Source organism: Anopheles coustani, chromosome 2, assembly GCF_943734705.1.
Source record: "Anopheles coustani chromosome 2, idAnoCousDA_361_x.2, whole genome shotgun sequence".
In the NCBI taxonomy this organism is placed as follows: domain Eukaryota; kingdom Metazoa; phylum Arthropoda; class Insecta; order Diptera; family Culicidae; genus Anopheles; species Anopheles coustani.
Window position 1 is genome coordinate 33,420,017 of NC_071289.1, and position 23,907 is coordinate 33,443,923.

Genomic DNA, 23,907 nt, shown 5'->3' on the forward strand with positions numbered 1-23,907 from the left:
CGTCCTCAGTGAAGTCCATCGGTGCAGGCCAAACCGAGAGAACGTGGTCATAAATTGAAATCCCGGTAAATTAAATTCCCGGCTCCGTTTTTCAGGTCTCTTTCTACGACTTCTTCTGAGCTGTGGCGCCAAGTGATCACGCAAACTCACCGTTCAGTTCACTCCAGGTGTCTCCATGATGGTTGTCTTTAAGAAATGCCGCCATAGTTTCAATTTGTTTTCTTTTTCCCTAACAGAGACGTACTCAGTGGTGCGATTGCTTCCCTGTTTATTGAATCGGTGGTCGATCGAGTAGGGAATATGTATATCCACACTGCTGCACCTGAACAACAGAATTATTTGCATCGGTAAGGCACCACCATTTTGGCGTAGGATTTACGTTGGCAAAGCGTTCATCACCCTTGGGGCAAAAGTGTGCACGCTTTGACGGGCATCAAAATTCCTCCCGAAGGAAGAAAAACATCCTGGAGATTGGAGAAGAAGACGAAAACAGACAACCACATTTCCAGGTGGCTTGATATTGTTTCCCCTATGGAAACCTGTAGAGATCTTCAGCATTTAATACCCTTTTTCTGCAACGCTTTCAGCTTTGTTTCACTTCTACGACCGATCGACGACGAGTGTAAGGTATGAAACAAATTGAGTCGTAGGTGGACTCAAATTTATTGTGTTCGTTCGCGGTATGCGGCCCGTCTGGCGGTACGGCCTTTCGTACCCGAGCCTGGGGTAATCTCCGCACCAATCTGATGACCCCAGCGGGCGCCACCGCACACAAAACGGGTCCCTTTAAACGTCGGTAATAGAAGGAGTCAAAGCCAGCGAACTGGCGGGAAGTCAAATGACAGCCGGTTGAAGATTAATTACTCCCTCAGCGTACTCACCCACCCGGGTTCCTGGGACAGGAGTCTTTGGCTAACGTTGGAAGTTGTTTGGGGTGAAATAGGTGAAGGAGTAGGGAAATTGATTTCCTACCGAACAAATATTTGCCTCTGAGTTCGATCGATCTTCTCCTACACGCGTGGAGTGCTCTCGAGGAGTCGGGACCTGAAGAGACGATCATTAGCAAACTGCCACCGTTCTGTGGACATAGCGCACACCCACAGGAAGCGGGTAGGCAAACAGACCACTATGACGACAGCACACTACTCCGAGTGTCGAAAATAAATCAATCGTCGACGCATAAAACATTACAACCCCGCGCTCTGGAAGGGTTTTTCCTTTTAGCCAACAAGTAAGAAAAAAGAAGGTATTACATTAAACACCCATACTGCTACTCACTGATCAATATCGTGACACTGCCGATCACAGACGACGCAACGCGCATCGATTCCCTGCTCGTCTTCGTCCTCCTCCTTGACGTCCGAAGAGTTCTGTTGCTGCTGGTGCTGCTGTAGATCGCTGTTGCCACCGTCGGTCGTCCCGTTCGCCTTGCTGGCTCCGCGCGTTCGGTGGTGATGGCGATGTTCCGCCGCTCCACCGGTGCTGCTGCCTCCGGAGCTGCTGCTGCTGCTGTTGCTGCTACTGTTGTGCAGATGGTGCTGGAGGTGGTTGTGGTGGTGGTGATGGTTCGACTGCTCCTTGCTGCCAAGGCTGGTGTCGAGCTCGGCCGAGGTATTGTACTCGTCCTCGTAGTTTTCGCTGTGCTGGGAACCGCCTGCGGGGTGAACGGTGATAAGATGGTGGAAACAACCGTCAGACATCATTAACATATTACGCGCGCCCGTGTGTGTTGCGACACACGTAATGGAACAATTAAAACACTCGAACTATAAGCCCAAACCATTGATGCTCGATGCTGCAATAATGATAAATGTACAACCGAGTTTGCCATTTGTTCGCACCCGGTCGATCGCGGACAGTTCGATCCTGAGAAAAAGACTTTCCCAAGTGAAGTTACTCTCCATTCATGCCGCTTAAAAGGTGCAGAACAAAAAAAACCAGGCGGCTCTCATATCTTCATATCGATCGCAACTCTCCGACGACGACGAGGACTTCCACTGGAAGGTGTCCGTCCGGCAACAAATCCGTACAATGCAATGAAAGGTAAAAAAAACGGTGGAAAAAAGCGCACACAAACGTTCGTCGAGGGATAGATTTTTCCGCCCCCCAATCCCCCTCACAACCCTACCCAAGCGTCCCAATAGTTGGAAAGGTAGCTCGTCGCGAGTTGCTTGCGCGCGTCGTTTGAAATGGAAGCTAGTTTTCGGGAGGCCAAAAGATCGCCGGACAGATAATCGATCAACCACGGGGGGATGTGAAGCAATGATACACATGCCCCGTTTTTCCCAACGCCCTCCCTCCTCCTCCCGTTCATCGAATCGCCGGGGCCGAAAAGCTCGCGGTCCTAATGTACACTTTTGGGGCACCCTTCTTCGTACGGGCTCCTTCGTTCTTCGTTCCCCCGGTTCCTCGCCCCCACCCTCCCCCGGGACACAAAACGCGGGCAAAAAGCAGTAGTTTTGTTGATACAAACCGGTGACTGAATCGCATCAATCACTTTGTACCCCCGGTATTTTTTCGAAGGAAATCATGCGGAGGTTATGTAGATGTGCGTGGACTCCTCCGTACGACGGAGTGGAGGGAGACAGATGGGGGGCGAAGGAGCTGACCGTCAGCGAGTCTTCGGTGAATGATCAGTCGGAGCTGCCCCGATGGAATCCCTCGGCCGCGCAATGGACAGACAGAAGCAACCCCCAACGGCAACGGCAGCCGCATCCTACGGCCCCTAACGGTACAGCCTTTGGGGCCATTTGAAACAGATATTCATAACGCCCGAACGCGCAGGATTAGGCCACATTGCGTTTCGGTTCGGATGCCCCGACCCGACGCCGAAAAAGAAAACCAAAATCGAAAAACTAATCTATGCCACACATTCCTTCGAGCCGTCGAGGTCATCATCTTCCACCGGGTGTGTGTGTGTGTGGCAGCACAGGTTCGTCTGGTTTGAAGAGAGGACAGACAACGAAAGAGGAATGGGAGTTGGGGGGGAGACTTAGATAACTCCCCGCATCTTCGGACCCAGCGGAGAGGCTGAAGGCCTTAACCATCGACAAGGCAAGAAAACAAAGATTGGCCGCGCGAGGCCAGGTCAGGTTCGGGACCGTCGACTGAGCAATCAATCATTTTCCGATTCCAAAACGCCGTGCGGACGCCGCCGAAACGGACACTCCATTTTGGAGGAGCGCATTTGCCATCGGAGCGGCATCATCTTTTGGGATCGTCGTCGTGGTCGCGGATCGATTTTTTCAACTAATTGTTTTTTTTATGGAAACCCATTGAGGCACACACAGGCACATACACGTCACCTCGACCCGTGAGGAGATACGAAAGCGATGGGCATTGTGCGACTTTCAGCGTGAGCGTTAATATGCTGAAAGTGTGCAAAATGTAAAGTTTACACGAAATGACTAAATTAAAATAAATGAGACTGGCTCGCAGGAATTCGGCACGCAATCTGTTAAGCAACACGTTCTGTTAGCAATTTTGATGTGCGTTCGCTTTGTTTACTCACTTTAGATATTGAAGCATTCACTTGATTTTCACCAAAAATTCCTATTAATGTTCGTTTGTTAAATTACTTTCAAGCACGGATTAAATCAAACAGTTTCAACATTGATTCAAACAAACTTTTCCTGGCAATCTTTGATTTAAATTTAACTAAACAAATGATCACACTCGCACACTATATCTACTTCTATGAAGATGCTCCGATCTTTCCTGCTAGAACTCTCTGTGTAGGGAGGATCCTTTAACTTCCGGAGGAACATCCGAACACGTCTTCACCCGAGAACCGATTGCCGGACTGTCCGGATTCAACGTCGCATCAAAGCGAGCTGGCTCGGTCGCTTCCTGGTATCGCGCCTGTCACCCCGCCCTCGTGGAATCCTTTCGTGGCTTCAGGTGAGTGAGCCGCTCATATGCATACGATATATGCACCAACACACACCTACAATGGACGAGGACCCATAAACCACACACGGTAAAACACCCCATCGTCAATGTCGGTGATGAGGACGGTGTTGTGTCGGGTCGCTTCGTCGCTCGGAAGGACCTGCACGCAGTCCTTCGTAACGCGGACACATAAGTCACGCAGGGGATCGCCAACGACCGGGCAACGCTTCTATCGTATGAGTGGGGAAGAGACGGTAGACAAAACGGATGCACACGCAGACACACTCGTAAGGAACCCCCAACCAGGGCTCGAAGGACATGCATGGATGAGAAAGGAGTACACCCCGCAACCAAATGGGGAAGGATGTTTTGGGTCAATGAAGTAGGAAATAAAAACCTGTGCTCATATATGAGCCCTTCCCTGTCACTCCCTGCCACGCATCCATAAGCCACCGCACCGCAATGATAAAGGATAATAACATACAGTACCACCGTAACGCTAGGTAACGTTACCGTAAGCAACCTCAGCGTGACCCTCTATCCCTGCCACATAAACGAACGTAAAGTCCTGCATCGTTTGACCACCTGTGCGAACGGTAATCTGGTGAGCTTTAAGGGTGAGGGTAATTGAAGGGAAAAAATACGTTCGAATGGTTTAGCGGAACGATCAGTTGACCTCCTACCGGACCCAGAAAAGGGATCCTTTGTAGTTGTGCGGTGAAATGAATGCAAATTAGATTAATAGAAACGGAAAAGGAAACGATTAAATCTTCTCTTCGTAATGAATATTAATCCTGGTGGAGAGAAATTAAATCAAAATGAAAGAACATAACAACGTTAGTGTAACATGCCCGAGCGAAAGTATGGAAAGCTTTAAGACGAAATTGACCCGTCATTTTGGTTTTTCAAAAGTATTCTAACTAATGATGAACTGTCTAAATTAATGAAGGAAAATTACTTTCACTCTCTCTCTCTCGAAGAAATACATGTAAATGGATCAAAGCGGTGGTGGTTCAACAATAGGTCATAGAACTAACTATCGTTCCCTGTCCCACGCGGACGGTAACAAAAAAGCCGCCCGACACATTACGAAGACAATGCTATCATTTGCATCTATTTAGACCGCATAAAAAACATCAAAGTGTAGATCAGCGAATCGCCAATCGCTAGGTGATTCCCATACCGCAAAAACACACACAACACAACACAAAAGGTAGTTTGAATTTCCCACGCAATCCATCCGTGAATGAATCCCCCGTCGTACCCCCGTCGGTCCTGACGAAAGACCATATTGCACCGAAAAATGCGGTGCTCACGGGACGAACTTAGAAGTAGCTCAACCGAAGACGTCGCTACGTCGGAACAGATGGGTCAATTTCTTCCCCTTTCGGAAGGAGCCCGCGGAAGCCTTAGCGTGGTCTTAATCGGGGGGACCCTTTCGTGTTCGCGTCAGATGGCGGCTGTTTCTTGCTCCTGAAGGTGATATCGCTGCTACTGCAGGGTGAAGTGGTCACCGGTGACTTATGGGAAAATAGAATGAATTTTCCCACGGCCAAAGGAAGCATCGAATGAAAAATGTGAGAACTTTTTCCTTATCAAAGAATAAGCCATATGGTGTATTTACGTGTTCTTTAAAACACACTTTTGTTCACGTTGTTAAAAAAAAACAAGCCGTTCTTACTTGACATGAGATAGACGTATTCAAAACTTAACGCCATACTTAACATGAGATATACATTTTAAAAATTGTAATTTGCAAGATTTTTCATTCTTTCTTTCCGTTACAAATATTAGAACATTTGCTGTATTTTTAAAATTGTTGTACCAAAAATTGTAACGGCTTTTCTTTGCCTGCACGTGCTCTCGTGCCTCAACGGTTCAGAGATTCTGACAGGTGTGCATTGCGTATGCACCCTTAGACTCCAGTCACCATCCAGTATGCTTCTACTCGGCATCCGGCACAGGATCCGGTAAGGCCACAACCTACCCTCAACCCCATTAACCTTGATGTGCATTTGCATTTTCACTGCCATTCGAAAAGTGTCAGTTAAGTGGAATCAACGCTTGCTTTTGTGATTATTTCAGCTTTCTTTTTATCAGCTGCTTCGCGACCACATAAACCACAAATTAGTTTCAAGCAGCTAAATTTCTTTAGAGTTCGGTAGGAGGAATCATTCAGAGAAGAGTCAGGACTCGCAACATACCTTAGAGACCTCCGTTTTGTGGTTAGATTTGATGATGCTTCAAAAAGGACGATTCGTTTCCTTTTTAAATGAGGACAATCATACATTTACAAACCCCGGAAGGGCTATGTATGGGTCCAGGAATAAATCAAACGATGACAGATAAGGTCAGTTGAGTTCGTCACAGGACCCATGGCCCTTGGCAGGAAGCGAGAGTCAAGCTCGACACGCCACTGGCGCGTGCTTCGTTGATTTCTTCGTTCAAGTCACCCTCAGTTTTGGTTATGTTTTTTGAAACTCATTGCTTTTCCAGCGGAACAAAACATTAAATCCTGCCACAACCCTACTCAGGTGCGTTGATAACTAAGACACGAGCGTCAACGGTCGAAAACACAGACCACAAAGCCCGCAAGGGAAACTATTCCGCTCAACGGACTTTGCATTCCCGTTCCAAGTGGGTGACTTTTGGATTACGAATATATTCACCACGCTTTTCCCGGGCCAAAGGTCCTTCCGCCAAGGACTCCGTCCTAGGGAAATGGAACTTGCCAACGGTCAACAGCCGGTTTTAATTGATCCATCGAGAGTGCTCTGCTTCATTTTATCCCTTTGAAAAGCTGGGATTGTTTTGACATTTAAACAAACCGTCCTCCCGTAGCGTCCCCCTTTGCACCATGGGGTCACAGGACACACGTTTGCACAGGATGTGTAAACCTCTCGGTGCGGAACAGGCACGAGTGGAGCACGATCAGCACTATAAGTCACCATTTATTGGGTAGTTTCGAACGGCAGCTCCCTTCGGGCGGATCGAGTGCCGGGGAAAAGTTAACAGCAGATAAGCAATCACTCCCGCCACGTGACAACGACGACGACGACGTCGGTTTGCGTGCAATCAGAAATGTTAACATGCCTCAACGACGATCGAAAACGAAACGCCGGGAGTGTGTGTTTTAACATGTGAAGAAATAACTTTTCCGTCACAAGGGACACGTTGAAAATCGTTTTTGCGTAAGGTCCGAACGATATGCGTAATGTTTTCTCCTGGCCGGATTTTCGAACGGGTTTGTCTTTTGCGCTCTCAATTATTCCGCTATCGATCCCACATATTTAATTTCAGTCACTTCCTCACGCCGCTCTGCAAGACAGAAATGAGGGGGCCGAAAAAGCTGTGAACATAAATAATACCGAGGAAAGAAGGATACAAAGATCGGCGAAGCACGCAACTGCGTCCTCGGTGGCGTGTGGATCGTGAGAAAAATGCGCTTGCCCGTGCCGTACCGTGTTGTCGTTGGTGAAGGAAACGAAATTACGTGCACTCCGAAGAAAGTCCTCGAAAATGGGGGTAAATAACGTAACAAAAAATAAAACCTACCCGAAACTCGGGAAAAGAAATGTTAAAAAGTATCAGCAATTGGAGTATCGGAATGAGCTATCATTTTCGTTTTCAATTTAAGAGATACACTTTTAAGCTGTTGAAATTTCTAGCACACTTTAGTCAAATAAAAACTTTAGTCTAAAGCAGATGTCATTAGATAAAAATAAAATATCTTCAACTGTTTCAAAACAGGCTCGTTTCTTTAAAAGAAAAATAACTATAACCCTTAGTCCGTCTGTTACACCATATGGCATGGCGTTCAAATAACGGTCAGCTTGAGAGTCATAAGGAAATAAATGGAAATACGGTAAGATGTTCATCCAACCGCGAAGTGAGGAAAATTTCAAAACAGGGTAAACAAAATAGTTTATGATTTTTAACGTGAAATTTTAAACAATCGCAACGAAGAAGAAAACATGAAAACAATTCCTATCAAGCTCATCAATAGTGTTGTCACAAATTGCGCTTACATAGACCGCACCAACTGGGCAGATTTTCTCGCGTGGCCTACTGTGAGAGCCATCGTTTCGCCACCACTACTTGCCTATTTGCCATTAGGCATGAGCACTGGAAAATTGCCTGACCCAACAAAACAGATGCGGGTTTTCCCACTTTACAATATCTTACGGCCATCGGGCACAACACCCTCAACCACATGATGAGGGCCGTATGGGAACACACACCGCCACGTTCGCTCTTAACCTATGACCAACAGGATCACATGTCAATAAGTGTCCTTCCTGCCAACACCCTCGCGGACCGGGAAAGGCGACCGAGAATTAGTTCGAGTTTGTCATTAACGGTGGGTAAACCCTCAACGGTGCACGAGCCGAACGAATGTGTGTGTGTGTGTGTGTGTGTGGGGAAAAATTATAATTTATGACCAAATCTCTATCGCCATTAGGAAATCACGAAATCGAGATGTAACGGCGCTGATAGCGCCTCGGACGACTCGTGACCCCCATCGATTCGTTTGCTACCGTTTGATTCGGACCCTTCCCGGTGCGGTCTCCGGGTGAATGTTTTCGAGAGCGGCTCACAATCACATTGCAACAATCAGAACAGGAAAGTGTGCGACAATGTGCGCAATTCACTAGGATCGTGTTGCAGTTGATGACCATTTGTGGCATAAGTTTATTTTTTCCTTCTTTTCCACTCGAACCAGCATGAAGAAAGTTTAGATGAAATCGACCAAAAAATGAGATATCATTAGTCCGAAACTTTCACTTTCATATTAATGCCACAACGCACAAGAAGATTTATGTTTAAAACTCCTCCAAACCAATAATTCATCCAACGTTCCCTCACACGAGGCTAGAACGTGGACAAGAACGACAGACAACAGCTTCATCCACCTTCCATCCAGTACGATCCGGGCCAGTTACCCTCATCTCCGTGCGTGGAGGGAACGAAAAGGGTAGAGGAGGGGAGTGTGAAAAGGGATGAACATGATTCCTGTTGCGCTCCGTGTACGCTTTTGTGACATCAGAATCAGAAATCATGTTGTTAATGATCGGTTATGGATCCGGCGGTGCACGCGCCCAATCTAACACCGTAATCGTCTGCTTTCTTTCCTCGTCCTTTACTATCTACGTTTTTCGTCCTTTCCTCTCCTCCTGCTCCTCACATTTGGAAGCGTTTTGGGATGACATAATTTATCAATTTACACCCCGCAGCCAGCGAGAGACAGAGAAACGGGGAGGATAGAAAAAAAGGGCAGGAATAAAGATGCATTCGACCTTCCGTCCGGGATGGTTCGGTCCTAAATCCTGCACACGGCGTACCCTCGCCGCTCTCTCCGCGCGGCACGCGATTGGCAACCGTTTCGGTAACGTTGTGTGAAATTATGATTTGCCTCCTGCGACCCTCGGCTCGGATGAAATCGATCCGCTCTTGTCCTCCAGAGCTCCCGCGTCCTGCATTTGTAACCATTTGTTTGCCTCCGCCACTGAACCATGTTGTACACATGTAGCTCACAAGAGCAAGAACTTCGAACGACGGCACCAGAGGGTGTGTGTTGAGGTAATGGCAATCGAAAGATAAATAAAATGCACACCGTTTGAACTCATTGGAGGCGAATTAAGAACACGCACAACAACGCGCTCGTCGAACCCCGCCGGACGAACCGGATGATCCGGATTTCGCTTCGTTCCCTTCGCGAGCGCGAAAATGGTCGATGTCCTTTTTGCCCGGCCCTGCACAAACACACGGTGGTGCGATAAAAACTGCCAATCATAATCCACCCCTATGCGCATCCCGGCACGCACGCAGGGTGGCGGATGGGTGATGTAACTGTCACTCGCGTATCGGATGATTCAACACCTTTTTCTCGACGGATTGGAGGATGGGGGATGTAGAATTATCCGGGTGCAACGATTCGGTCCTTGGCACCGGAGGGAAAACAACAAAAAGTGCACCCCACTTCGGCACCGGCGAAATGGACATTAATCCTTTACGTCAACTAATAAACCGTCAGCTTCCGTTCCGGCTAGGGTGTCGTCCGGTGCGTCATCCTGTGGGATTCTTAATCACCAGCAAATGGAAGGAGGAGGACTGTGTGTGATCCGCTCCCAGGACAGCCGGCACGAAGGGACAGTTGTGACCAAATGTGGCAAAATCAATTAACCGAAAATTGTCCCTTGTTTCTGTGCGAGGGGTCAGAATCGATTTCAAGGTCGCGCGACTGAAGGAAGGATTACAGTAAGGACGGCAGTATCGTACCTATCTAACCCTTTTCTGCAAACAAAGTCCTTCGCACCGAGTGAATCCCGGCATGGCGATGAAAGGATACGATCGGCGGTCGACGATCGATTACTGTTGATGTGGGAAGGATGATTAATTGACTTGGCAACATCAGCTCCCCCGAAAGGATATCGATCGATGGGTGAAAAATGAATGCCGAGTCGATGTCGTAACGATGCAAGGATGTTTTTTGGAGTTGATAGGGGACAGCTGTTGTGAAGTTGAATCAAATCAACGCTCTGTAGAATGAAGAATGCGCTGTAGAATGTTCCAAGCGTTTGACTTCAATGTAACGTTGTATGAAGTTGTAAAGCATCCGCGCACAATTCTTTTTTATATTAAAGCATAGACAATCATTTGAAATCCATGAAAGACCGACGAATGAAAAATTCTAAAAAGACAAGAACTACAAAAAAGTTGTTAGGGTCTTTCAAGCTATTTTGTCATAAAAAAGTTTGTTTGTATTTAAAAAAAATGTCACCCCACCAATTCCATTAACAGCTTCATCAAATCCTCCCATCCATTTAAATTTGTACGAAAAAAAAAAACAAACATAAAAAGCATAACAAACATGTATCACGGTATCATATCAAATCAAGACACGTGGATTTTATAAAAATGGAACAGGAAAATAAAAAATCACACCCATGAACCAGTTTGAACCACGGTAAAAAAAAACTGTGTATCAAGAGAGATGTAAAAACGTACATATCAGACTAACTGCACCACGAGTTAATCGTGTATTGAAGCGAATTTCGTTGACTCGTAACGAGAAATCTATTCTGCATATCCTTTCACGGATATTTCTAACTTTTAAAAGAGGAACCGTTTGCATTTTACCGACACGCGATAATCATCTAATCGTGGGGATTAAAATGATTTCCCTTTCCAGTGCGGAATAAGATCATTCGCCGAGCAACCGGAGTTTCTAATTTAATTGAGTTCACTGCTTCCGGACGGTAATTTGATTCAAACCAAAGCATCGACAAACAATCATGCCAAACCAGAAGGCACGCGCCATTTGCTGTGCAGAGTCCTGTTGCTTAATCCTTTGATCGTCTAAATTTTAATTCCACCCAAATCACGGGCGCGTGGAAAATGAATAGTGGAGAGTTTATTATTTACATTATTTGCATTTGCATCGGAGCTGAGGGTTGGGCATGATCGTTAACTAATCTTATTGTTGAGTTATTAGCCGCTTGGCACTAGCTGATCGTTTCAACGCAACGATACACTTCGAGCGAGGGGAGAAGTTAATCCTTTCAGCACTTTGTTCGCACACATCTGCGATGAAATCGGTTTGATAACGACCTTACTGCAGCTCGATGACGATGAAGAAGAAACAACACACGAAGTAGCGTGTTCACTCACCCGATCCACGTTCGCTGCTCCGCTCGTCTTGGCCGTCCCGGGGATGCAGAGGAACCTTCGGACCGAGCAGCAGTTCCCTTCCGGGACTGATATCACATATCACTTCGTACCACAGCTGGAAATAGAATTGACAGCAGAAAAAAGGGAACGGGGAGGAGGAGAAGACGAAAGCGCGTAATGTTAGAAATTTGTATCGAGTTTGAGGAACGGATCCAACAATTTCACCAATCGCTAAGACTCACATGACCATCTTTGAGAAAATGTTGCACATTCACCTCTTCCGTGCTGGAAGCAGTGCTGCGAATGTGTTTCATCCAGTTTGTCGGCTCCGGTGTTGCGTCTAGCCAGCCTCGGACATCAAGGTCAACCACCTGAAATGAAGAATGATGGAAAAATTAAAAAGATGAATTTTATAATTTTTTATTAAAGAAAGAAGATTTTAAACAAATCAAATTTAAACAAATCAAATCTTCATTGATTAGAAGCGTCCGAACCCTGGTGGCAGGTTATGGAACCAGTGAACCGTTTAGCCAAGACACACAGGTTGAACCGGTTATGCTAGGAACCGTACGCCACAATATATGCAATCGGTTGAAACGGTTAAATAATGTTTAAAATTATTTTCCGTCTCACGATTTTCAACTTTTAAACCAATAAACGTATTAATTTTAGGCTATTGGAAAATTGGTAAAGGTCCAAATGGTACATTTCATTACAACTCTTTCTCACCATATGAGTATAACAACAAAAAGCAAGCTAAATGTCATAGAATATCTCCAACTTACAAGTATTTTAATGTAGATTTAGATTTCCATTCCTTCAGCTTCTCAGTTACAAATATCCCTTTTGCGAATGGCCATCATATTTTATCGCACACGTTTCATATTTTATCCCATCGCTGTTGCGTATTCTGTACATAGACATGAATCCCTTTTCTTGGACGTCGCATGCGTAAAAGAAAACCGACGGCTATTGTCCAATCACGAACAAGGATGACCCCTCCCGGAGCATACAGGATATAGCAGGACACCATTGATTCTGTCCTTGCCCGTCAAAGGTGATTCTATCTCCTTTTTACGGTTCATTTTCCGACCAATCGGCCGATGGCACCGATTGACACGTACGGTTTTGCTTTCTTCAATTCAACCGGCCTTATTCACTCGCTTTATCCTTCCGATCGCTGTTCGGGCCATCGGTCACCATGGAGAGCAAATTAAAAATTAATTTCGTTGAAAAACGGGATTAACACAAACCATCTTAGCACCGTTTCCCAAAAATCGTTCTAGTTGAGAGAGGCAAGACCAAGTGTGAAATTGTCAAAAGGACGTCGGAATACATTTCGCATGCAGCCCATCGATCCCGGACTGACCAGAGACAAAATGCTTTAAAAAAGGGAACGAGAAACGTAAAAGACAGAATCGATAATCCGCAAGTGTGAACGAAACGGATCCTTTAGCCTCCATAATGGAACTATGCTTGTATGCAATCGAAAAATCTTGAGCAGATTAAAGATCGGTAGCGCTGCTAGAGGCTTCATTGTCCGGCTAGCATGTCCGACGTGAAAAGTCGAGAAGACGAGAACAAGGTTTCGGGAAAAATTAGACATACTAGGAGGAAGGGAGATTAACAAAATTCATTCCGACCATGATCCCAAAAGAAGGGCAGCAGAAACGCAACGCCGAGAGGACAGTACAAATTCATCTAATTTTGAGGAACAATCAGAACAACGTCCTAAGTCGTCAAAATCAAAGTTCCGCAGCAAAGAAACCTACAGAAGAGGAAGAAAATGAAATTTCTTACAGGACATTAACACGTAGCAAAAAGAAGATTCGGTATGCATTCATTTTTTTTAACGTGAAGACATGATGTCACCCAGATACAAGACCATTTCCATGAACCTTTTGTTCGGGAGCCGGAGAGCAAGATTTTCAACAAACCGATCTACTTTCTATCTTTCCATCAATGTTTCGGCACGTTCGGCGAGCAAACGCTCATCTCTCATTCGTTTTTCCAAACACATGCAACACGCAGAGGGCCGGCATGTGGAAAATATAATTAAAATTTGAGGTTTCGAAAGATAGCGGCGTAGATTTCCGGACACACAACATGTTACCACGGAGCGGCTATGATCTGCGAGTGAAAGAGACGGCAGTGGAACGAATCTTTCGTTTCCCGGGCAGACGGTAGGCAACTTGCCGGGAAGCAGTTAGTGACCGCTTCCCAGAGACCAGAGAAAGATGATCTTTGTACGTGATATTGTACAATATACAAGTAACCCATCACCGCTGGGACTCCACGTTCCGCCCCCGGCTCCCGGCGGTTGGTCCTTCCATCGGTCACCTACTTCCTTGTAAGACGCGCACCCTGCGCTGATCTCAATACTGCCGCCGTACGTGAGCTATCATCTTCGAACGCACAACTCACGCATTTTACGATCGGGACACGATCGGGAAGACATTGTGCTATTAGGCGAATGGACGTGCGTCAAAGAAGGAACCTCATTATTCGTCCGGACAACGCTCGGCGACGTGGGGTCGCCTTAGCCAAGTTGCCTGGAAATGGGTCGATTCTTGGGGGTTTTATTTTTTCCATTTCCTGCCTTTCTAAGGCAGTGTGGGCCTTATAGCTGCTGCCGACCGGTGGCGACACCCGTAATAGCCGTGACGGAGTGCAAAAGTCGTTTTGTGAATTCGTTAGCACATAGTCTAGTCTGGTCCGACGGAAGGTTTGATGATTGCTAGAAATGGTTCATCGAATATATATTCGCTTCAGTTTTATCTTATTCTATTTCGAGACACTCTAGCGCAGACGAGCCGCTTAAAGAGTTTTTATTTTCCACGTCTTTGTAGACATAAAAGATATCGCTAAGCGACACCGATGATTCATGTGATAAGCTTCGCAAAAGAGAAACACAAAATAACAACTAAAAGGGAAAGGGTGCGATGAACTTGGAAGTCACGCCGTACCGCAGGCACCCCTAGGAGACCACACCGTCGAGGACTTCAAGTATATGTTTGCTTAGGCATCTGCTTGAGCGGATAATGGAAAAGAGCGTGCGCTTCTACGACGGGAGTCTCAGAGATACCGAAACCGTCTTCCGAGACTGTCACCCTTGTGTGTCACTTGCCCGGGACCTGAAAGATACTGAAGACCTCTTTCAAGTACGATACAAATGCAGTCGACTTTCTATCCCTGCAAGGGAAGCGAACGCTGGAAAGCCACAGAAGGCAACCGAATTTCACGCTTAATTATAAAGTTATTAAAAATCTATCCTCATCTGTTTGGTGCTTAAGATGAAACCAAGCTGTTGGACTGATACTTACGCACGAGAGTAACTGGATAGAGGAGACGAAGTATGAAACACCGGACCAAGTAGTTAAAACTGATAATTTATGGGCATTCAAAATATTTGATGTTGCGACACACAGTTGAGCAACTTATGCCACAGCTGGTCTTGAACTAATTCCTGTAATTGAACGTGCATGAAATCAGACAGTTTGTGACAAACGGTATCTGTACAGCATCGTTCTAATATGTTGGAAAAGCAGAAGACATTGACTCGGATAGTTCTGATTCTCAGTCTAAAGTAAATGAGTAATCGCCTCCAATTAATAGCTGTCCGGCACAAGCTGGACACAACGATGGCTTCGATCAGATCCACGTCAACTCATATATCACCAAAGAGAAGGTACATCGGTTGGCTTGATAATATTCAAGCTATGTTATACATACACTCTGAGAAACATTTTCCCACATACACTGTCGATATACCGCAATTCCATTATCTCGGAATCGATAGGTCACATTTGCATACCAATCGATGTAACCGCGCGCGCCGGTAATGAGTGTTCCATTGTGTCGCGCGTTAGAGCGGACACTCGAAAACGTCAACCAGACACACCGACCCGTCAATCAATCAGTTGTCAATTTCCGATGACGATTCCGGTCATCTGCCCAGGACCCAATTTACATCCATAATCGGTGGGTTTTGTTCCTCTGTGGTTTTGCTCCTTTGGGACCGCACTTGGGCTTCCGAAACGGGCGTGCGACACATTACCAATTCATAGACGAGGCCGTATCGGAAAACCTCCGTTCAATTAACAATCGATTGCGGGTAAGGAAAAGAAAAATTTCATATCCTTAAATAAAAAGTCAGAGTACGGTAAAGAAGTACAAGAGGATTGGAGATTATGAATATCTATTTCAAGTGGTGGTACATGATTTTGGTTCGGAAATGGCAAGGGAAAAACCCAACCGGGCAAAGGGCACATCGGAGTGATGTTTTCAAGGGTGCGCGATGGAAGGAAAATATGCTAATTTCCATTAGCGCCGAAACAAAACTACAACAACCGGCATCGAAAAGTCAACCACGGTTTGGTCATTTCGTCCCTCTCGGATTGACTTCTTCGCAGCCGAACTTGTCTATCTGGCCGTACAAAGTGGTTCCACACCGAAGCAGACAGCAACCGACCCTCCTAACGGGAGGAAAAACAATATACAAAACCCATCACTTATTCACCAAACGTCGTCCCGTTCACCCCCATTTGGAAAATCGGCTCGGCACGAAACGGACCGCCCTCCGCTTGCCTGCTGCTTGCTGTAAACCGCTGGTAAACACATCGCAAATCAACAACCTCCGGCCGGAGGGGAAAAAAACGTAGGAAAAATCAAGGCTCGAACGGAAAATCGAGGTTTTCGTGGGGGAAGGGAGAAAACATATTTAAAAACACTCCAAGCGGTGGTAATTTAATCAAAATTGAGCAACAATCCACGTTGGTGGCTTTTCAAGCACACTTTTGGGCCGGGAGTTCACCCGGATGGGGCCGGGTAGACAAAAACCACCCTCCTTTTTGCTACCCCCTCCCCCTTCGGAAACCGGAAGGATGCCTCGAGGGCGTACCGAGAATTGATGATGAAAAGGGAGTATACTTCGACTTGTTTTTATTTCGCCGTTTCTCCACGCATTTACCGTATTTCCAAGGACGAGCAGAAAACGGGGCCGAAGCGAGTGAATGATATTCCCGGCGCGGCAAGTGGGAAGATGTGTTGAATATTCCAACACAAGGCGAGGAAGACGCCGGAGCGGAGCCGATTGAAACATATTTCCCACATTAGTCTCTCGGTTGTTGTGTCAAGTCACCCCCTTTTCCGACCGAAACGGACGTCCCTGGCGGGATGGTTTACGTCCTTGTGATAAGGGCAATTGATTTTCCCACATTTCAAGCGGAAAGTGCCAATTGGGATTCGGTTGCGGTGGAGGTGGGGAAGTGATCTCATGAAGATTTACTGTCCTTGGTAAGTGAATAGCAATAATGTGTTGAAAATCATGATAACACCATAAAATGCCAAGGAAATTGGAAAAGGCACAAACCAGGCAACACTAGATAGAAAATGGTGAAAATCGAATTTTAATAACCTCACCGTGACTGGCTTCTACAAATCGGGGTAAAAAGTGGCTTTATCGCACGTCTTCACAGTTCTGAATGAAACAAATTCATTACAATTTTCTGCCTCGTTAAATATTTCGCAGAAAAAAAAGATAAAAGAGATAAATTTTCACCTCCCTTCTCTGGGGAAAATCTTTGTCATCTTTCGTTGGTGGCAAATATGCACACCTCAATGCACGATGAGGCTCTTCAATGTGAAAAAGATACAAGATTTCAAATAAAGACAAGGATCAAACAAGTGATCCCGCTTCTCTTGAAAACGCTTTTCAGGCTCGGCAGAGAGGTGTCAATAATCAGATGCTATTATTCTACAGCTTTCCGACCCAAAAGCACGGTGCTTTTCACACTCCTAATCCTTCGCTTTCGAACACTGCGGGTGCAGCGGGTGAATGCAGCAGAATGCAGGCAGAAAAAAGAATAATATGACATGCAGATGAACGGACACGAAGCAAAAAGAATGCAGGTAGCATTTAAAATCCTTTCTTTACATCGTTTCTTCTGGCCGGCAAGTGACCAAAAAACGCATTCCATTGACAATACAAAATTTCTACAAGATTTGAAATGGAAACTCAAAACAATAGCATCACCGAAACGTTCAAAAAAGAACTTGATTTAAGATTAATATATATGAAGTCTGATTTATTTAAAATTTTAATAAAAGACTACATAAGATATATTCTTTTAACATTAGCTATGAGAATGGCACATTGCCTTTGCCTAATGCATCCTAACTCTATCGCGCTCTTTTTTCCACAGCCTAATCCTCACACATGCATGCTCCTAATACGCTAACCCCTTTTTTCGTATCTCATGTCCAAGTGTCAATCATCAAATTCACACCATTCGCCCTTTCCCGAACAGGACTCCTGAACAAAAATCCCGTTGCAACCGAGGAATCTAAAATTGTTATTTACTGCATCGGCTCTCTCTTTCTCACACCCATTCATAGTCCCGTGAGGGTAGGTTGAAGGGATGGGAAGATATGATCTACTTTTCCATCACCAGTTGGTGTGGTTTCACGGATTTTCCTTTCCAACGATCAACCGAGCATTTTAAGGGCGAGACAGCAAGGCTCTCCGATTTTATTACCAAAGTCGTCCCCGACAGATGAATATTTTCAACTCTCTGATGTGCGCAGATCTTCTTCAGAGAGACCACTAATTTACACCTGGAAAAGGGCTTCTTCCGCGGGGAAGACGCAGAAGCGAACGGAACGGAAAGGAGGATCACTTGCTTCACAAAAAAAAACATGTGAAAAAAGGCAAAATAAAAAGGTAGATATGAAATCCGAACAAACGACCTCGAAACCACCACGGCTAATTCGATCATCAGCTGTACGCCGTGTCAATTTCTGACGACTCTATTCTTCCTGCCGAGTTTGCGGAAGCAGATTGAGCTACCATGCTACCTACCTCGAGGTTCATGGGAGACACCTTGATATCTCAATCAAAGATGCGGCACAGCCAGGAAAGCGGAAAAGGTTCCGATAGGATTAGGATCCTTCTGATCAGTCGACGCACACGGATCCCGTAAAGGGATTAGCTCTTCACTGTTTTTTTATTTCTCCTCCAAAAAAAATCCTTCTTTGATATCTTCTGAATGAAACGTAATTCGTCAAATTTTGGGATGAATCCATCCAGTTGACACAAATTGCCCATACTTTGGTGGCGTGATGGCGCCAAACATTTATTGAGAAATAAAATGCCGTTGGGACGCGCTTCTTCTTTTACCGATCATTTCAAGCCTTCTCCGAACCTGATGCCGATGTACTCAATTTATCGGGTAGCGCATTCGCCATTCTTTCCCGTAATAAATATGTTTTGGTTTCAATTTGCAGGATTATATCGCAGACTTCCAAGGAAAGATTTAAGTCCCCGAAACCGTTACCGAATAGATTTAACGAATAACGCAGAATAACTGAAGTATATTTGATCAACATCTATAAACAGAAATAAATGTTCGTAAATTTATACCAGATTGGTTTCTAAATCGAGCTAACTGATTTATGCGAGCTGTTCTAAGGTTAGACGTTACCATTACCGCCATTTTCCCCTAAGGCCAGCACGCTGTCAATCATTTTAGGCCTTTGAAAGCGTTTCTCTGGTACGATAGAATACCTGTGTAAGATAGTCTCCCTGGAAGAGAATTTAATTAGCATAAGAAAAAGAGTTAAAGGCAAAACCAGCAGCAACTGGATTATGCCTCATCTAACCCTAGCATCTACAGTACAAATAGTAGCATACATCAGCTTGACCAACGTCCACAAAATGGCGCAAAAAAACTAACATGTTCTAAACACATCGATTGATTGAATAATGGGACCTAATCGCCGTTACTTGTGACCTGAGTTTGCCTCAAAGCTTAATCCTTTCGTGAACTCGAACTCGACGTATATTGTCGCTAACGAATTCCTTCGAAAGTATCAAGTTGCTGAAGTCGGTAGCAATTACCGCTAACAGTAAGTCATAACGTTCATCTGTCAATCAAAATACTTTCTTCAACCCCGAAGTAAAAGAGACAGCTGATGCGAGATTCCTTTTTGAAGAGTTTGTGAAACCTACTTTATAATTTGTGTGGCTTCACGAAAAATTTATGGGATTCTGTCAGAAAAGAATTAAGAAATTATATTTGTTGATAATAAATTTAAACATAAGGTACAAACATTGTAAGTAGTAAATTAACACGCAAGAGATTGAATTCAATTCATAGTGCTTTTGTAAAAGATCCTCCAGAAGCACTTTACATCTAGAACCACAGCACGAACCATTTGCACATAAAACAGTGAATGCATGCTGATTACAGCATAACGCAACTCAATTTTCACCCTTGTTCATCCACCCTCCTATCCTCGGACCTATCGGGTCGGGGTCGAGTGAAATGATGATAATAAATGGCGTCACATTTTGAGGCAATTAACGCATAAAAGCGCCAGTAAGGATCGGCCAACCGTACACATAATCGTGCGTCATGTTGCCTCCACCGAGGCGCTGTCGATTTATCGGGGCGTAAATTATTATTTTTCATCCCTATCACCCATCATCATCCAGCACATCAGGGGCCCACCGCTCGTCCTGTTGGAACCGAAGGGACAGAAGAAGGTGGTGGGAACTCATTAAAATTTTAGCACTGTGACAAAACTACATCCCCCGAACACACGGTTCGCTGGCGTAGATGTGTGTTCGAGTGTATGCTCACTCCTCGCTCCTCACAAACCCCCAAAGCGGGATGTTATTTTTGCTGAAATGTAATTAATGTTTCACACAATTTCACGTCCCGACGACCCCGTAGTCACCGGCGATTGTCCACCGGTAGCGCTGGCAGTGGACTAGAAAATCGGAAACTTTTCCCCTTTGATGTGTGCGAGCCAGCGCCGAGCTTCCCGGAGGGCGAACATCAACTGCTGATGGCTTCAATTCATCGCGAACTTTTTTGTCCAATCTCAACGCTCACGCGAAAACTGCGTACCGCTGTGCTATGAATACTTTCACAAATTTGTGCTGCAAAACACCGCAAACGAACTACAACAATACCACATCAAACTTGTTCAAACGGAGAGGATAAGAGAGGAAAAGTGTGTGCGAGGAAAAATGTAAAATACAATAAATACCCTTCTTCGCAAAACGAGTCGGTTGGATGCCCATAACATATTAAGCATAAAATTTTAATTATAATTTTATTGCAACTTTTTAGTATTAATTTACACTCTCTTCGCCTCCATTTGCACCTCCGCCACTTTCTCCTCTTTCTATCCGACACAATATTCAGCTCCCGGGTCCGTGCACCATTATGGACCAGTTCGGGATGAAAATGAATTCTACCATTTTTCCATTTCATGTCACTCATTTATCAACTCGTGGGTTTGGATAAACAAGCTTTTTGGATTTTATAGTAGTGTTTTTCTACCACAAATGAGCTGGAGATCTGAAAGTAACATAAAACTTAAGAAAAATTCGATAAACCATTTCATGAGAAATATTTCTTCATTACTTGTTTCGATGAATAAAACGTTTTCATAAAAATTGAATTTTTAAGGCTAACAGTTGCTAGCAACAAAAACAATTGCTGTACTGTTTTTCCTTTAATTTTCCAAAACGCTTAAGAATGTGATACCACGCAAGACAACTCAACCGTGGACAAAACTAACCCCATTGAACAAAATTTACAACGGCAATAACAGTGTCCCCACGCTTTCTCCAGGATTTTCCGCAACCAAAGCACCACCGCGGCGATATATCCGGCCAGTCACGACAAGACAAACGACACTTCCTGCCAGCAGCAGCCACCACTGTCCATTCTGTCCGGTTCCGGTGCCGGTGCTAAAATACGGAAGGAGTATCCTTTTTCCAAAAAAGATTGAAGAAAAAAAACCACCTAAACCGCTTACCAGCAGACAATGGCGTCGGCTGTACTTCATGGCACTGGCCACCCGTATGTGCCCAAGGTTTAGCATGCGAGAGGTGGAAGCAAGACGATGGCTTACTTACAAAACCTCTAAATATTACCCATCCATTTTCCCGCCGGCCTCGTTTCGGCTCGAGAGAAGTTTTTGCAAGAAGTCCAGCTCACGGGTGCCACCTTTCGGGAACGACATGAAAGGACCCTCTCCCTGTGTCCCGAAAAGTTCCCACCCCAGCGAGAGCGCGGACTGAACGCGGGGGTATATCTTAACAAATGTGTTTGTGTCATGTTGCGGTGATAGTGCAGGTTGCTGTCTTGATGTTCTATCCTTCCGCTGACCAAAACATGGACGACACGTTCCACGCTGCCCGTTAGGGACCTCCTAAGGGGACCAACGAACTGTTCACCTACGAAACCACCCTCCTAAGCTAAGCTGAAGCATACTTTCTTCCGTGTCCAGGGGGAAAACATTTATTACATTATTACACAATTCATTCTTGACGAAATTTTTCCCCCTTCGGGAAAGCGAAAAGACGGTCAGTCGGAAGGCACCCTTTTCGAACGGACGGTCGCTGCTTGCTCAAATCGTTGCGAATTACTATCAGTACACTGCCACTGAACAAACCCTGCCGAAAGCGAAGATATGATGGCTTCATTCGTGCTGCGGAACACGAAAGGAACTTTCCTCCTATCTATTAGTAACGTAGCAAAGTGGTAAGAAATCTTATCCGAAACGCACCCGCTCGCTTCGCACGCCAACTAATCCGATGGTTCGGACCGGCACCGGGATGACCTCAACGACTTGTTACAGCGGGCTGTTGGCCACACACGCACACGCTCCTCGGGTTGAGATTATTAGGCTCGCTTTGCGTGAGCGGAATGGGGAGGTCAAGTGCGTGCGACTGACTGACTTGATATTGCTTTATGATTTATCGTTTATTACTTTTTATGAGCGTACGACTTTGGCAGGGAACTGCATGCGGAGTTGTTTTCCCTGTTTTATAGGACAATTAGAAACAAGACGCCTTACGTACAACTAACGTCGATTGGTTTAAAACTACTTGAATCCAAGGTTAAACTTAGAAAATTTCTATAATTGTGTCATTCTTTGTTGCTATATTTCTTGTTTCATTTAGTTTCATTTTATGGTACATGTCAAAGAACTTCTTGAAACATTGTAGTATTTAAAACTGAGAGGATAAAGAAACAAATCTAAGCAAAAACAACAATTCTCTTACCCAAAATGATTGGATAAGTTTAGTAAAAATACAGCGGTATCAAGTAACTGATTTTGTAGCAAACAGAACCTTATCTCTAATCCAATCGATGGCCGATATCTTTGCAATTCCTTTGCTGTTCTTTTTTTCCAATAGTAGATCCACAACTGACGCAATCGCCACTCAAGCGGCACCGGGACACACCGGCTCGAGAACATAAATCATAAATCTCGTACACGGGCAATCAAAAACAGCACACACTCTCCGCCGCACACCCCACACCGCAAGTCACTACAGGACGCGGGCTGCGGAAAATGATTAAGCAACACTAATAACAATTGTAATCGCATCGTGGGGCAAAAGTTGAGCCAGAAACTAACGAATAATCCCTGTAAGCTTGCAGGCGGCTCTCGCAGACGATGATGGTTGATTTATCAGGGTCTTATGCGCACATTTTACGCACGATTACGCCGCAAATCCATTGCGAACAGTCGTCGTATCATTGGGCTGCTGAGAGGATTCAGATGCGCCACCGCCGAACAAATATTGGAAAATGGTTACGAATCAATGATCAACCAATCGATGGTCGAATCTCGTTTATCAACGGTGTGTTATTTTGCTATCATTAATCCAAGTGTAGATTGTTAATATTCCAAAAAAGGCAAATGGTAACAATAACACAATAAGTCAAGTCATTTAATCTCTTTCTGGTAACTTCCCTTGGGACAATCCTGGACCTTAAAAATCCCAGAAACATCTTATCATTTAGACCTCAAGCCTGTCAATCAACTATCATTGAAATACACTCCATGCCTTCCGAAATCGATCTTCCTGTTTAACGCCATCGATAAATGACCATTCAACAACCCCTTCTCCCTTCGGATGCCATCCTAAATCACCCGCCATTCGCTATCTTTCGAGCTCTATCTTATCCTGCCAAGGCGCTCCCGCTGTCTTAAAGACTATCCAAACGAAAGTGATACATTTAAAAAAAAAACATTTAATCACCGTGAAGTCAACCGAGACAATAAGTAGAGCACACACGCACATCGAGCGTCCTCACTCTACACCGAAAGAACCTCAATTGTTTGTTATGACACAGTCGTTTATCTCGACTGTCACCTTCGCCGTCCTCTCGGTCGATGGATCGACCCGACCGATGGGGATAGGCAAAACCGGTGACACAATGTCCATCATCATGATCGCGATACCGGGGACAATCATGCCGAATGTCCGGAGGAAATCCAGACCATCCAGGGGACCCACCGCATCGGTTTGGGCCG

At 45.2% G+C, this 23,907-nt stretch overlaps 1 protein-coding gene across 1 annotated transcript in view; it reads right to left on the reverse strand.

The window, feature by feature from the left end:
* Positions 1-23,907, reverse strand: part of LOC131264266 (transcription factor hamlet-like) — a 46,162-nt gene that overhangs the window by 17,070 nt on the left and 5,185 nt on the right. Inside the window, exons 4-6 of the mRNA XM_058266550.1 lie at positions 11,805-11,933; positions 11,563-11,677; positions 1,279-1,654 (exon numbers count right to left, since the gene is read on the reverse strand). Coding sequence (XP_058122533.1) covers positions 1,279-1,654; positions 11,563-11,677; positions 11,805-11,933 — 620 coding nt within the window. The remainder of the gene's footprint in view (positions 1-1,278; positions 1,655-11,562; positions 11,678-11,804; positions 11,934-23,907) is intronic.